The 17586-nt window shown below is 29.6% G+C and overlaps 1 protein-coding gene across 1 annotated transcript in view; it reads right to left on the bottom strand.

Annotated features, from left to right (window-relative positions):
- Positions 1 to 17586, bottom strand: part of LOC113377249 (pleiotrophin-like) — a 393535-nt gene that overhangs the window by 336358 nt on the left and 39591 nt on the right. The window contains exon 2 of the mRNA XM_026617499.1: positions 411 to 466. Within this exon, the coding sequence (XP_026473284.1) occupies positions 411 to 466 (56 nt within the window). The remainder of the gene's footprint in view (positions 1 to 410; positions 467 to 17586) is intronic.

Below are 17586 nucleotides of genomic sequence, written 5' to 3'. Positions count from 1 at the left end.
GATTTTGAAAATACACACAAAAAACGATTAATTTTTTTGAACAGAGTTTTCAACACAATTTGGATTAAATTTACTATTAAAAGCAATAAACTAAACCAACATAAATAAAAACAGTACTTAGGAAAAGTTTTCTTCCTAAATGGCCTTATTGTGAGGCATAAAGCTATTACAAATGTTGATAAATACAAATAATATTTTTGACCTTTTGCCATTTTTTTAGTTCGCATCGGATAGATGAGGACTTTTGAAATTTCTTTTTTAATTGTTAAACAGTTTTGCCAAGTTACACCCCGTTATTAATTATAGTAACCATCGCTCTGATTTTAGGTTTAAATTGACCGGGCTATATTGGTTTGTAACATAAATTATTTTTATAGAACTTTAATGATATATCAATATTATCATCTTACCATAGAAATAGGTCTATTGCACTGCAGAAGGGTGAGAAGGCGCCCATTCGAAACATCTGTAAAATAAAAAGTTATTATTAAAATATTTTATTTTTTAGAAACTAAATATTAATTATATAACTTAATTAAGTTTACAAATTATTAAAAAGCATAGTCCTACAATATCCTAATTTGACAAATGTTGATTCCCATTGTTATACGGAATAGACTATCAGAATTATTTACTCATAGTTCAATTGATAGAACTATCTGCAGTAATCTTGTTAATGTAATCTCGATAATACCTTGTCTGGGTCTTGTAGTACATAGTTATAGTTTATGTGATTACAATTTTGCCATATTACAACATTAGTACATTAAAGCACTGATAATATCCGAGAATTTAGTTATAACAGCAAACTGCAGCAAATAACAGGAATAAACCACCGTCCAGCCAATTTATAATTCCTCGGTAGTACAGTGTGTTTTCCTAGTATAGATAAAATTAAATACTACAAGAACCCGTTTATCAAGACACGCAATTTACGGTTCGTTATGGTACAAAATAATTCTTTATTGTACACAGCCCGTTGTTAGGTTATTATTAATGAGATGCTCAAGAAGAATTTATATTTCCTTTCTACGATACAGTAACTATAATAATTATTTTCCCTCTTGCCGAGTATTTGAAAGCGCTTATAAGAATACATTTCTGATGTAAGAAAATCATATTTATGAGAGTGCATTTGTATTTCATGTCTTCTTTCATTAAAGCTCTTTAGAAATTAAAAATATGATGCCCAATGGCAGGTTTTACACTGTATAAAGTATTGAGTATAGATGAACTTATTTGCTCTCTTTTCAATTGAAAAATATTTATTTATTTATTATTATTTTTTTATTATTCTCATATCTTAGCAGCAATTAGAACCTTACGTCCTATAAGCTGTTGGGCTGAAACTTCTTACTTCGTATTTTTAGATGGTAACCCAATGGGTAATCCATCCATATTTGAGGATTTAATTATTAGAATTTATCAAATAGGACTAACATTTTATTGATGCACAACAACGAGTAAGGGCTATTTTCACTTGGACTTCACATATTGCTATCTATATTTCCTTGCGAAAATCGTTGTCACTGCTGCCTGACAACTGTTCGAAGTGGGTATCGAACCCGGGACCTCTGAAACAAGTCTTGCCGCTTTGAACCGCTTACCTACGGGCGAGCCCTAATTGAAAAATATGGCAAATGAAATGTTTTAATGTTAGCAACCATATGCAGTTGATTTTTCTAATTACATTTCTGTTCTATTTGTCGATAAATACATGTTGGCCGTGGCTCAGTGGTAAGCGCTTTGGTCTTGCAACCAGAATTTCGAGGTTTTCGCCTCGAACAGCTTGATATCAATTTTTACTTGAAAATATAGATCTAAATATGAGATCAAGTGAAAATAGTCTTAATAAAAAATGTGTGTGTGTGTTTTCAAGTGAGCCAAAAATTGACGTTTTTTAAAAATAGCTGCACCAATTTCAAAAAATTTCAATCCATTGATGAAACTTGACAAGGCATGGAGTTGATCAGTTTGTGAGACGAATATTTGTAAAAATGTGCAAAAGTATTTGTCCACGTCTTTGCCAAAGATGAAATTTGAAAAACTTTTCAAAAGAATACAACATCCTTACAACTGTCCTTATGGACAAAATAGAACTTACACTTTCAATCAGGGCCCATCATCTCAGAACAAAATCCGCGTTCAGAAAGGTTAGTTAGGGGTTCTATGGTAGTCGCAAATTTTGGGCTAGTAAGCCGATGAAAAAGTATTATCAAATGTTTTATGTTGGTTACTAAGAAACGACAGAGTTATTTTTGTGTCAGTTGACAAAATGTGTTTCTTCTGTTCGTTTGTGTTTGTACATTTGTTAAAAAAGATTTCATTATTAATTACTCCCAAATGCGGATTTTGGGTATATTTTGGGATTTGACAATATGGATAGAACAGCTTCAAACTCAGATACAAGACATAATTACTACGTAGTGCATTGACAGATTAGTCTAATTATTTGCAATTTAAGCAATAAAAAAGAGCACTTGTAGGAAAATACGTAAGAAATCAAGTATAAGTTTGAACGAGAAAGACAAAATATTTAGAATTCTTTCACCTGCTCAAAATTGGATTACCACTTTACAAGGATCTGAATATACTTGGAAAAAGATGAATTGCTTGAATGACAAATTTTGCACGGAATGATTATTGGTTAATGAGAGTTAAGAATGACAGACGTTGTAATGAACTAACATTATAATGCATTGTTTAATAAATTTCACTAAATATTTATATAAATAAGTTAAAGTGTAGAAATTGTTCCAGTAGATTGAGTGTGATGTATATTTAAACCGGCAGTGTGTTTGTTGATTTATATTTCGATTTGATTGTATTTTCATTAACCTCCCGAAGGAGAAGTTTGTTGTCATTAAAAAATCCGATTCGCTAATTTTATGTTTTTTCGCAGTTTCAAGCCATTCCGAATCGAAATTTGGAAAAAAGTGTATATGTGTGTGCGTGTATGTAAACAGATTTTTTTTGCTGTAAATCGACGTTTTCTCAAAAACGACTTGACCGAGATTCAAAAATTTAAAAGCCATTGATGTATCTCGATGGACTAGCGTTTGCGCGACGATCAGCAAAGCCGTTTTTTTGTAAATAGCAGAGAAGTGAAAAATTTCACCCACGTTTTAGTCCGCAATTCAGAATCGATTTTGAAAACTCAAAAACCGATTTCTATGACTATTTTGACGCTAGATACCATATAGATGATACTAAAATATTAAGGCCCTACAACAAGTCGTTTAGTTTTAAAAAATTCTTCAAAGTTTGCAAAAATTGGTATCGTTTTTTTTTTGGTATTTGTCAAAATTAGACCTTCCATCGACGTTTGTTCAAAAACGCCTGAACCGATTTCAGGAATTTAAAAACCATTTGATGTATCTCAATGAGGATTATCGTTTGTCAGTATTGTGCAACGATCTGCCAAGCCGTTTCTTTGTAATTTGGAGAAAAGTATTAAACTATTCTTCCACATTTAAGCGACGATCTGCAAAGCCGTTTCTTTGTAATTTGGAGAAAAGTGTTAAACTATTCTTCCACATTGAAGCTCATACTACCAAATTGATTTAAAAAAATCAAAAACTGTTTGAAAGATATTAGTTGGGAATGATTCTGATAAGTTTTAGGTGAAAATCTATCGAGCCGTTTTCTTGTAATTAACTGTTGAAAAAATAATTTAAGACGATTTTTATGGAACGTTTTTTGTCAATATATATTATAGTCTTATACAACTTACTGAAATATTACGGCCTCACGACAAGTAGTACAATTTTAAAAATTTATCAAAGTTTGAGAAAATGAGTAGTTTTTTTGACATTTGTTAATATTACATTTAGAGGATTTACTTGGTATAACGATAGTAGTACTTGGTCTTAATGAACATACCTACCATTATAGTCCTGCGGAAACTGATTCAATTATATAAATTGTTGATTTTTGAAAATTTGCTTTTAGAAAATACTCCGAGTTAACGTGTTGGTTCGCTTTCAATGTTGTGTAATAGATCCACTCGTAAAACCTTTAATTGCTCATAAATTAAATTATTTTTTATTAAGTCGATTATTTACACATATCAGGAAGCTCATGTAACTGGCCTCAAGGCTAAATACCAAAACCAACTAGAGTTTACACATATTGAGAAGTTCATGTTACTTGCCTCAACGCAAAATACTATGATGATATTATCTAGTATATATTTGTTATTATTGTATTAATACCAAAATTAGTTTCAAATACACGAATACTAAAATTCGGTAATTTGCATTTCAAATTTTGCGCCATTAATTTGAATGCCAAAAGAACCGCCCTCACGTCTGATTTGTGGACCCTTCCCTTGGAGTATCCCTACTGAACGTAAAAATCGTGAGAGAAACGTCTATGTGAATACATCATATTCTAATATTGTCTAGACCCTAGACAATATTAGAATGTGTTCATACCCCGTGGTCTAGACTTTCATTTGTAGTTAATTTCAATGTCAAATCAGATAAACAAAATAAATCCAGTTTCTTGATTATGTACTAATGTCAAAAAACAAAATGTAGCCAAACAAATGAACTATAATGTTTTAGTGAATTATTTTCACAGCTTGTAATATTCGATATTTAAAAATTTTATACGTTTTTCAAATAGTTATTTGTATTTAAAAAATCTTTCAAATCACTCCACTAATCTGTCAATCATAATGGGGTTCAACAACTCGAAAATCGCCACTGAAAATAATCCGAAAAAACCTTCAGAATACACCGAAGAAGAATTGTTAGAAATTCAAATCAAAGGGTCGGCAACATGCCTTGAAGAACACCCAGAATTGAAGGATAATAATGACGAAAAAATTATTGAAGAACCTTCTCCTTTGGATAAAACTTGCCCGAATGGCCTTCTAATTGAAAGTTCCCAGGAAAGAAATATCGGTAAATTATAAAATAACGACAATAGTAGAATATATATATATATATATATATATATATATATATATATATATATATATATATATATATATATATATGAGTGAGTTCTTGAGGGCGATACATCAAACAAAGAAAAGCCAAAGATTTATAAAATAATCTTTATTTCCAAACGTTTCGACATTCAATTTAATGTCATCATCAGTGGATCTAAAAACAGTATGAAAATTAGCATATCTAGGTAATTATAATATATGTGGATTGGTAAAGTAACTATACAATAAGAGAAAAATTAACAAACAGCAACACTTAACAACAAACCAAATATAAAAGATAGGAAGGGTAGTATTTATATATGTATAGTCGTACATGTATATGTGTACATATATAGGTATATATTGTTGTATCTGTATATGTATATGTGTATTATATGTTTGCATGTGTGTGTATATGGATATATGCATGTATATATATATATATATATATATATATATATGTGTGTATATGTGTGTATATGTGTGTATATGTGTGTGTATATATATATGTATATATGCGTAGGTTTATATGAGTGTACTTAAATATTTTTGCCTATACCTTTTAATTATTTATTTAATTCTAGTCTCTACTACCCTTCCTATCTTTTATATTTGGTTTGTTGTTAAGTGTTGCTGTTTGTTAATTTTTCTCTTATTGTATAGTTACTTTACCAATCCACATATATTATAATTACCTAGATATACTAATTTTCATACTGTTTTTAGATCCACTGATGATGACATTAAATTGAATGTCGAAACGTTTGGAAATAAAGATTATTTTATAAATCTTTGGCTTTTCTTTGTTTGATGTATCGCCCTCAAGAACTCACTCATATATTTCAACATCAAAATTAACTACTAAATCATATATATATATATATATATATATATATATATATATATAATATAGCTATTAAAATGAAATAACAAAAAATGAAAGAGAATATTGTCTGCAAACTGTCAATTTATTTAATCGACTAGTGGGGCGCATGGCAACTAGCCTTAAGGCGACGGAGCGTTCGATTTTAATAATTCAAAAAACATTTTACTTGTATTGACAAGATGAAGAATTGATCAAATTTTCATGAAGGCAGGTCTAGCAGTTTCGGAGATCTAGTGAAAAAAGTAAAAAAAATGCCATTTGGGGGTCAAAAATGATCATTAGATATATGCACATCAAATTATAAGATATTTTACAGAGATTTTAAGTAATTTTTTTTAACAATGTTAAACTTTTTAAAAAAAATAATAATTTTTGGTACGGAAAGTTTCAGCAATTTGCCTTAAGGCACGATGCCATGCGCCCCACTAGTTAAATAAGAGTAGAATAGAATTGAAATATTTTAGTCTGCTGTATTAACTATAAATATGCTAATGATACGATAATTATTATTACTAATTTATATATATACGACCCGGCACACGTTGTTTTACCATAATAAATATTTCTAATATAAAATGTTTAGAATAAAAATAACTAACTGATTACAAATGTAGTACATAAGTGAACGGGGCAGCTAACAAAAAAATATATCAATAGTTTACTTACTGCAAAGCACATCAGATTATAATGTAACTGAGTCATATTAATAGTCTTTGCAAGAGGCAACCAAATCTGAAACTGATTCGATTTCAATTGAATTTATTGGCACATTCAATAAATAGTTTTACGAAGAAAAAAGAGTTCTGTTTTTTTTTTCAATTTCGAATTGAAGAAAAATATAATAAAGAAAATTGGTCCCAAATTTATAAAAAAATGTTAGCGAAGGGCAACCCTTGATAAAAATAAATAATATTTTGTTAAGTAAAAAGAGTCTTATGTATTTTTCAATTGCACGTAAAAAAATTTAAATAAAAAAATTGACCCTATAATTAAAAGAAGTATTAAGATATGACAACCCCTCAAATAAAAATTAGTTTTTTTAAAAGTAAATTTTAAGCTTTTTTTTAAACTCAAAAATCTGAACTAAAATTATATAAAAAAAATCAATGACTGAGTGCGTGATGTAAAGTGATTGAATTATTAGAATAGCTATAAAAAATAAGGGTTGGTGATAAAAAAATAAAAATTTAGGGTTGGATGTATTTTTAATCCCATAACATGAAAAAATAAAATAATAAAAAATTGTTCAAAAAAGGTAAACAACTTCTATTAGTTAAGAAAGTCAAAAGAGTACCCGAATATCAGACCTACTGAACACGAATATAAAATTTGGTAAAAATCGGTAGAGCCGTTTTGAAGGAGTACGAGAACAAATATTGTGACATGAAAATATACATCCACACTTACACACACACATTATATATATATATATATATATATTTATATATATATATATTAGGGTGGTCCTTAATATGAACATTTTCGAATTTCCTTGCTTTCAAGGACTCAAATGGTTACAAATTGATAAAAAACAATTCTCTGAAAGTTTTAACTCTTAATATTAACTTTTAGAGAGTGCGCAATTCAATCATACTTTGTATGGAAATAGCATGAAAAAAAATTTGAAAAATAAAACAAAAATTTAGGTATAACTTAGCGATAAATCAATTAGAAGTGAAAATTCGTGTCATTTTTCATTGAAAATTCGACGCTCTGTAAAATTTTTGAACATTTTTTCATGCTGTTTCCATACAAAACTTTAATTGAATTGCGTCTGAAAAACAATATTAAGAGCTAAAACTCTCAGAGAATTGTTTTTTATCAATTTGGAACCATTTGAGCCCTTGGGAGCAAGGCAATTCAAAAATGTCCATATTGAGGACCACCCTAATATATATATATATATATATATATATATATATATATATATATATATATATTACATGTAATACAACAAAATATCAAATCTAAGAAAGAGAATTTTAAGGATATAAATTAATGATTACTGCGTAACATTAACAGAGTAATATAAAATGATTTAATAAAGAGTCCGCCATCTAATTTGTTTCGGGAGCCATTTAGATTTTTTTCGCAGCCATTTAAGAGTTAGACAGCCATTTGAGCGTTTTTAAACAAAGTTGGTCCATTATTAACTGGAAGAATTGTACTTTCGAATAAAAAAAGAAATTCAAAACAATATTCAGTAGTTTTTTTTATAGCATTTTAAAATAAATATATGACAATGTATACAAAAATAATAAATGCAAAGAATGAACCATATTAATATGATATTCAAAAATCATCTTAAATGCTTCATTTCAGATACAACAGGAAGGCAGGAAAAAGTGAATGAATTGGTATTAAATTATTTTGAATTTGAAACCCTTAGAGAATTACACGATAATAAAACAAACGCCGAAACAGATAAAGAAGCAAGAACCCTAATAATGAAACGAGTTGATTATTTAGCAGAGATCATGTTCAAATTAATAAGTGAATTAGAAACAATGGTGGAACCAGTACCTCAATAATTGTTATTAAATTATTTTTTAAAATCATGTCGAAATTAACATGTTATATTATTTATGGTTTGAAAATTGAATAACATTTTTGTCTGTAAAGAAACAAAAATATGGTTAAATCCATAGGTCAGATCTATGTTTTAAATTATCTGTCATGTCAATAGATCCAGAATAAGATGTAACGCTTCAATGATGAATTAAAATTTATACAAGTATATAAATTTATTGAATTGTTTTTTTATAAATTGGGTTAATAAATTAATTAAGTTAGGAATGTAATATTAAAATATAATTTTACAGAATTGAGTTTTTTTTAGCAATTTAAGCCATTCTGAATTGTTTGATACCAAAATTGGAAAAATAGCATGTGTATATCCAAAAGTCCAAAATTTGATTCGCATATAGACTAGAAACTATATATAGTTTCTAGTCTATATGCGAATCAAATTTTGGACTTTTGGGAATGTTTAATTGTTGAATTTGATCTCGTTAATTGATTAGTTTTGCATAATAATGGACCCAGACGTCTTTTTTATAATCGATAGTAACAAGTAAGATCTGAAAAGATCTGAAAAACGTTCAATTGGTATCATTTCGGAATCCTACTGATAAGATTCTGGTATAGGTTGACCTTACCGCTTCCTCGTAACTAATTATTAATTTTTTTAAAATAAACTATGTGCATATGTCTAACGATCATTTTTGACCGCCAAATGGCGTTTTTTTTTTACTTTTTTTACTAGATCTCGAAACCGCTAGATTTACCTTTATGAAAATTTTATCAGTTCTTCATCTTGTTAATACAAGTAAAATGTTTTTTGAATTATTCAAATCGGACGCTCCGTCCTCCTAAAAACTGAGTTACCGTTTTTGGCACTGTTTGCTCCATGTCTTTGGAACGGCTAGACGACCTGCCTTTGCCAAAAACTAATCAGCACGTCTCCTTATTAATACGAATCGAATGTTTTTCGAATTATTCAAATCACTTCATCAGTCATTCATTCAGTTAGAAATAGTTATAGTAGAAATTAGAAGCCAATCACCTTTGACAGGTTTCAATTTTCTTTTTACTTGGCTTGGAATGAAATATCCTGTAGTGCTTGAGAAATAGTATTATGCTATATTTATTTACAACTACTTAAAAACGTTGTTCAAAATCACTAGTACTGGCATAGATTCATCGACTGTAATATAAATTAATATAAAAACTAGTGAGGCGCATGGCATCGTGCCTTGAGGCAAATTGCTGAAACTTCCTGCACCAAAAAATATTTTTTTTTTTTTTAAAAAAATAACATTTTTGAAAAAAATATACTCTGAAAAAATTAGATTTTTGAGAAACTATAAATTTTTGTCAAAAATTTACTTTTTTTCTGAACATTCTGAACATTTTTCAAAGCAATCGTACTGCTTTAACTACGTAGAGACAAAATATTGAAGCGCGTAAGCGCCGCGTCGCCGTCTAACGGATAAACATTGGTACGGAACCCATAGGAATGTAAACAAAATTTATACTTATTGTTAAAATGTCTAATTTGATGTGAATATGTCTAATGATCATTTTTGACCGCCAAATGGCATTTTATTTTTACTTTTTTAATAGATCTCCGAAACCGCTAGACCTGTCTTTGTGAAAATTTGATCAATTCTTCATCTTGTTAATACAAGTAAAATGGTTTTTGAATTACTGAAATCGGACGCTCTGTTCTATTAAAAACGTTTAACGGAGTTACCGTTTTTCGTACTTTTTCCCCCATATCTTCGGAATGGCTAGACCTGCCTTGGCCAAAAACGAATCAGCACGTCTCCTTATCAATACAAATCGAATGTTTTTTGAATTATTCAAATCGCTTCGTCCGTGTTCCCGAAATCGTCGACGAAAATTTGTATCCGCACACACACACATACATCCATATTTTTTAATGTATGCCAAAATGTACAGAGGCTTTTGAAACGTAAAGATATATAAAAAATTTCATTTTCGATTTTTTTGCGATTACTATAACTTGCCCTACGGGAAGTTAATAATAAGTAAGTTCAAATAAAAACACATGAGAATACTACCATCAAAATAAACTTTTGAAAGCTCAATGGACTTTTGGAATTATTACTGCAACAAGACTATGGCAATGACGCTCAACATCTGACAGGATTGTGATGATGGGTTTCTTCTTCATGTTATACAGTCGAGGAAAGGTTGTTTGAACTACTAGATGAGGCGACTGTGTCATTTTGACTACCTCCCTCAGTTTGTAAATTAATTTAAATTTAAATATTAATTTATTTTGTGAATTAAAACTAAATCAAGCAGCGTTCATCATCCAACGACTTAATAAATTCGATAGCTGCAAATTCGCAATATAACAATTACTATAATATGATCTTCAAAATCCGTACATACAATATTCTAAGCTCTTCATCATCAGCTCGAGGCAAACATATAACAATATAATAACAGCATTATAATCATAACCCGTAAAGCTATTTCGTCTTCATATCATTTTCAAGTACATATCTAATTTCAGTCAGGGCGGGTGCGGGTTGGCTGAGTACCTAATGTTTAGTACAATGGAGATGGAGAATACAATACGCTTTTGTACCTAAAATGCAATCTCCAGTGATATTTGATAACACCATCAATCTTATGTCTCGCGTGGTCGGATGCTTCTTTTAATGGATGAACAAACACAATAAGAAAAATACAGGAACATTTAGAAAACGAGGGTCGCGCTTTCACCACAGCCCGCAGTCGGTGCATCATGCTGGGCGGCACTTTTCGACGATTTTCACATCGTAGCACTTTTGATAGGGGTATCTATCATTCTTATTATATTTCTGTTGATAATGATAGTAATGGAAAGTGAATTGCGACACATGGACACACTGGACATGGGTGGTAATGGAAAGTGGATTTAGACATGGTTACTCAGAAATATAACACAATCATCATTAGAGACATCTACCTAGGATTATTGATTTTGTTTGTTGTTGTATCATACGTGTCTTGAGCATAAGTTCATAATGTTCAATACGTAACATACTTATATTTGCTTATAACACATAGCAGGTAGAGTAGAGAGCGGCCTACAAGTCCGCGGGAAAAATGATCCATCACGGATTGTACTTTATGTGCGTAGTTATAGAATTTATTAAAACTCTCCTTTGATAATTCAGGTTGTTGGGTTATAATTGTAGCTGTGGACTGTATTAAACACTGATTTCTTTGTATATTATGTATTTGTTGCAGTTCTAATTACAATCACTGATTTGTTACTAAGTTATAATGAAAGACGATATATTTATTTTCATTGGTTATTTACATGTTGTTTAGCAGATTTAATTTTTTGAAGTGAACAACTAATTCAATTAAAACACTCCGCTACCCCCACTACCAGGGGTAGCAACCATTCCGTGTAAAGCTTAATGCCCTGAAGTTTTGTCACTTTCATGGCCAATATAATAAAACGAAAAGATGTCCGAACACCGATATTTCAGAAACAAGTTTAGTTAAAATTTTTTTTAACAACATAATTTGAAAGTGAAGGGAAAAAAATGTATAATCAGCCATCACCTTGATTCTTACGACGTTGCTATCAAGAAATAAACTTCAATGTTTGAAAATCCATAACAAATGTATTTTCTTTCTTTGTTAATTTTTTTTTTTGGTAGTGAGCGCTGTTTAATTTTCACGACTTTAATATAAGGTTCTAGTATACGCTATTTAATTGCTCATAACGTCAAATACATAACATACTTAGTTCTATTATTACACATAATATTAATGACAATGGGTTGTACTGCCCTAGAGCAGGTGCGTGGACTGGGTTAAACTACCATTCGTTTTAGGAAATTATGGTGTGCAAGACTTTACATGGCCATTTCACACCGCAGTGTTCGAATAATGGGACGTTTTTAGTTGGAAACATATTTTTAATCTATATTTTTAAATAAAAATGAACATCGCTGCTGTCCGATGCCAGGTTGCAAAAGCAGGGCCTTGAACTCGCAAACTCGACCACGTTACATCGCAGAGCACCGTGTAACCCATAGTTGATAATTAATTTGTCGAAAGAAAGATTTGTTTTCACAAAAAAATCCTATACGCTAATTTTATGTTTTCTGAACGTTTCAAGTAATTCTAAATAGAATGAGACCAGGGTTGCCAATTTCGAACTTTCGTCGACGGTTTCTCAGAAACGGCTGGACCGATTTCAAAAATTTAAAACCATTCGATGTAACTCGATAAGGACTAAAAGTTAGTAATAGAAAACTTATTGTTAGTGATTGTCAAGGAAAGCGTAAAATTTTTCGACCACGTTATTTAGCCCACAATTTTGAACCAATTTTAAAAATACAAAAACTAGTCGAAAGATATTGATTGAGAATCGCGTTGAATAGTTTATGTTAAAGATCGGCCTGGCCGTATTATATTTTTTTAAAGAATTTGACGCAATTTTGAATAACAATAGACTTCGTAGTCTGAAGTGGCATACCAAAGTATTATAGGCCCACGATAAGTAGACCTAAGTGAATTATAAAAATTCATCGAGTTTTATAATTATGCCGTGCATTTGATCGATTCTGATCAGAATCTGCGCTAAAGCTAATATGTATGTTATTTGGTATTTTATAGATAGCTACTGATTACAGTTGACGTCCGCACCTAAATAACGTGTATTCTTAAAAATACATTTTTAAGAACACAAAATGGAAGAAATTAAAAGTTTCAAACATGTTAATTCACTTTATATAATTTCACATATTATTCGTGCGTTTGAAATAAACTACCTTCAAAAAACTTTGTTTTAATTTACATCGATTGCTAAAAAACAAACTATATATATATATATATATATAGAAATATTATATATTTCTGTAGTTGAATTATAAGAATTCTTTCTCCACTTATTCTGTCCTAACTTATTTAATATACGTAATAAACATGTTTATTAGACATTTCTTTTAATTTATTCATTTTCATAAAATTCCTTCAAAGGCATATTTTCTTTTTTATCATGGGAATTCTTTTGAAAATCGTAGAAACTAGCAAATATATGAAACATAAAAAACACGAATTGTATTAAAAATGAAATACTGTTAAATGGCATTGAAGTATTTCAATTCCTATTTTGTCTTGCAAGTATCGAACTGCTACTATCCACAAAGTATAAATAAAAATAAATAAACGAAGATTATTTATGTATTATTATATACACAACCTCATAATCGCAAACTATAATTAATTTATATTTAACGACTTTTGACTTCAAATTTATAATGTTGTTTTTAGCTACTAAGAGACAAGATGCAAGTTAATAACAAAGTTATGAATTAAGAAGTTCATAAAGTTTACACACATATGGAGTTGCAGTTCTTCAAATAACGCAAACTAAAGGAAAAGTTCATATTTACGTCAGAAAGCCGACGCACAAATTTTATGTTTTCTTATTCATATGATATAATCTATGGATATAACTCATTAATAAGATTTGTAAAAACTTTTGAAAAAAAAAAATTCATTTTCGAAATTCGAATAAACCAATTCATCTTTTGGTTATTAAGTTTATGAGTATAAGTTTTAACGTTACATTTACGTTTACTCAGACAAATTTAATTTTAATTAGATTGAAGTATATTTAAAAAATATGATTTGACAAAGTTTTTGCAAATTTGTGGTATTTAAGCTAATTCTCCATAACAGTTGAAAACATCATCCCAGTTTTAAAAATTTAACTAGATGTAGGTGTAGATGTAGGTGCCCTAAGTGTCATTTTTTCCTAAGGCAAGCTGCATACACTTGCCGATATGTGTAAATAATCGATAGTATAAATAAATATATGAGTTATACCTATATGATCGACCCGTTTAAATAAAATTGAAATTGAAATTTCGATTTGTCTACATGTCTTTCTATTCACCTATCTTTCTATTTACTTGTCTCTCTGTTTACCTGTCTACCTGTCTACCTGTCTACCTGTCTACCTGTCCACTTGTCCACCTGTCATCTGTATATCAATATTACTACTTGTATTTGAATCAATATTAATAATCTGTAAAAACTTTGTTAAAAATCTCATCGACTGACTATACATTTTAGACCACCATGAAAAATGACGACTTTCAACAGTTTGTCCTGCAACTCTCAAAAAGCTAAACCTGCCATCACAAAAATGTAATCAACTGTTTACTCCATCAATACAAGTAAAATGCTGTTTGAATCATTCGAATCGGATGCTCCGTTCTCTCAAAAACTGCAACTTTTTGCACTTTTAGTCGTCTTTGCGAAGAACTCAATAGTTCGACTAAAAATTAAAACCTACCAGATAAAGGACATAGGTTCAATTTTCCTTTTTAATTCTACTAATAATAATTGAATATTAAGAACTAAGTATTATATAATCACAACTAGTTCTGTTTGAAATTCTTATACCTTAGGATATAGAGCTTTCAAAGGAAAAATGATTTCAAAAAATGTTTTCAACAAAGAAAAACTATACGCAATGTTATCAGTACGCCTCCACATATATAGGAATTGAATGTTTTTTGAATTGTTCAATATGGTTGATCCGTGTCCTCGAAACGAAAAATTGTATCCACACAAAATACACGCACATACACACATGCGCACACAGTCACACACGCATGCATCCATTTTTTTAAAGATATACCACAATATTCAGGACGTAAAAATATGATTTTTTTAAATTTTTGCTTATTATTTTAACTTACTCTACGAGAAGTTAAAATTTTTAAATTGTTGCTAACCGAAAAGTTCACAATGTGTCTTTTATCTCAAATGCTTTTCTCACCCCCTTTAGTCATAAATTCACGTAAGTCCAAAAAAAAAAATTAATTGAGATATCGTATTAAATTACAGGAAAGAATATTCACCACCTATATAATCGGCGCTTTCAGAATTAATACCGTTTTGATCTTCCTGAACAATAAATCAACGCGGAGGAAATTAATTAACAATTTATCTTTTACACCGCAGCGAACACCTACTTCATAAAAAAATCTGGGGCATCCATTCTTCTTTGTTTGATGCCGAGACAGGAGGGTCGCAAAATCTCTCATTCTCATTATTAATAAGCTAGACAATAAGTTATTGTCGCGGCGGTTGCTTGCTTGCTTATTTCTCGTTTTTAGGGTAAAAGGATGATATCATCATCGATCTTGTATCTCGATCGAGCGACACTACACATATAGTACGAGAGCTGGTTTATAGTTAATTTTTAATTGCTGATGATTCTAATATTTATTAACTTCCCGTAGGGCAAGTTATAGTAATCGCGATAAAATCGAAAATGAAAATTTTTATATATCTTTACGTTTCAAAGGTTTCTGAAAATTTAGGCATAGCTTTGAATAAATGGGTGTATGTGTGTATGCGTGTATGCGTGCGTGCGTGTATGTATGTGAGGATACAAATTTTCGTCGACGATTTCGGGAACACTGATCAATCGCTTTAAATAATTCAAACAACATTTGATTCGTATTGATAAAGAGACGTGCTGATTTGTTTTTGAAGAAGGCAGGTCTAGCCGTTTCAAAGATACGGAGCAAAAAGTGCTTCGTTTCTCTGCGAGTGTTGCTTATAGACGACATCCAATGTGTCAACTTTTGCTTCAAGATTTATCACTATAAGTTAAATTATGGATAGTTACGAATTGTTATTTTAATTCCTAGTTTTCTCAAAATATAACTTTTGATTCCTAAATATATTATTTGAAGTAAAACAAGAAAATTCGAACAGAAATTAACGCATTTCTGAATACATGGGACTTAAGCTTGGGCCAGCTCTAAAAATTTGTGCTATAGTGACTCGTATTAAAGGAGGAAGAAGGCATAATATGGCTTTGTAATTATAATGTAAATGATATATATGGGGCTTAGAGACAAACGGATTGTAAATATTCCTATGATTTGTGATTTTGTAATATAAATTTATAATTAACTATAGTTGGTATGTATTTTAAGTAAGTTTTATTTTATTAATTAGAATGGTTAACATGTGAGTATGCCCAGTAGTTCAAGATTATTGAAACGAATTTATCGGGCTCTTTATATTGTTCAATGAAAATTTTATTATTATTTTATTCTCAATTATTTAAAACATTTATTCAATAATATATTGAAAGAAAAAATAAATATTGAATTTAAGTATTTGAATTATCATGAAATTCAATAGAAAAAAACTAATTTTAACGTTTTATCAGTATATTAAAAATAGTAATAGATATTGAATTTATCTAATAAGTTTTATCTCCTGTTACTGTAACTTTGGATTCAATCCATTTTATTTTAATGTATTACATTTATTTATGTAATTGTAAGTTTTCTTTTGCAACATTCATGAAATAGTGTTACGTTTAGAGATAAATTGAATTTAAATAAATATATCATACAAAAAAAATACTGATTCGTCATTCATCAACGATAAAAGCGTACAAGCTCATTTTCATGATTAGATATAGCACCATTTATTTGCTAACTGTATTTATGTCTCACATTTCAGTTATCTCGAATCAATCATATCATGATAGTAACATACTTGTTTGTCTGTGGATAGTAATTAGATTATCATTTTAAAATAATAGTATAGTAGTCGAAATTAATAAATGTATATATTACTAGTGTAACCAAATCACCAATAAACAATATTCTAAATTGTTATGTGAAAAATTAACAGATACCTCAAAAACAAGTGAGGTTGAAAACTTTTTAACAACAATATTTGAAAGTAGAAGGATGAAGATGTTTAACCAGCCATCGCCTTGGTATGTATGACGTCGCTATCGGGAGATAAACGGCAATGTTAAGAAATCCATGACAAAAGTATTTTCGGTTACAAATCGTTTTGTGTTTTGGTCGCGGCACTGTTGTTCAATTTACGAGACCTTAATATAATCTTGAAGTCAACTACGTTATTTTAATATTGTTATTTTTAAGTTAAAATCAACAGTTTTTTATATATAACCTCTACAAGTGCTTACATGTGAGTGAGGTAAAAAAGACTATCCGATCCTTTACTCTGGCAAAGGTGTGAAGAATAAAAATAGTTAATAAAAAAGTAAATTAAGTTAAAAATTCAAGTTTAACAAGAGATAAGTTAAATAGTTATTCCAACTATGCTAATGATTATTCAATTCGCAGCCGGTTACAAGATCACAAGGACAACTAATTTACAATAAAGTAAGACCATTTTTTAGTAATATTAGTATGATTCTACTAGTCTT

This window comes from Ctenocephalides felis, unplaced genomic scaffold (assembly GCF_003426905.1).
Source record: "Ctenocephalides felis isolate EL2017-DRISC unplaced genomic scaffold, ASM342690v1 CF-g0.4_SCAFFOLD_01886, whole genome shotgun sequence".
Lineage (NCBI taxonomy): Eukaryota > Metazoa > Arthropoda > Insecta > Siphonaptera > Pulicidae > Ctenocephalides > Ctenocephalides felis.
This window is presented reverse-complemented; position numbering and strand designations above follow the sequence as displayed.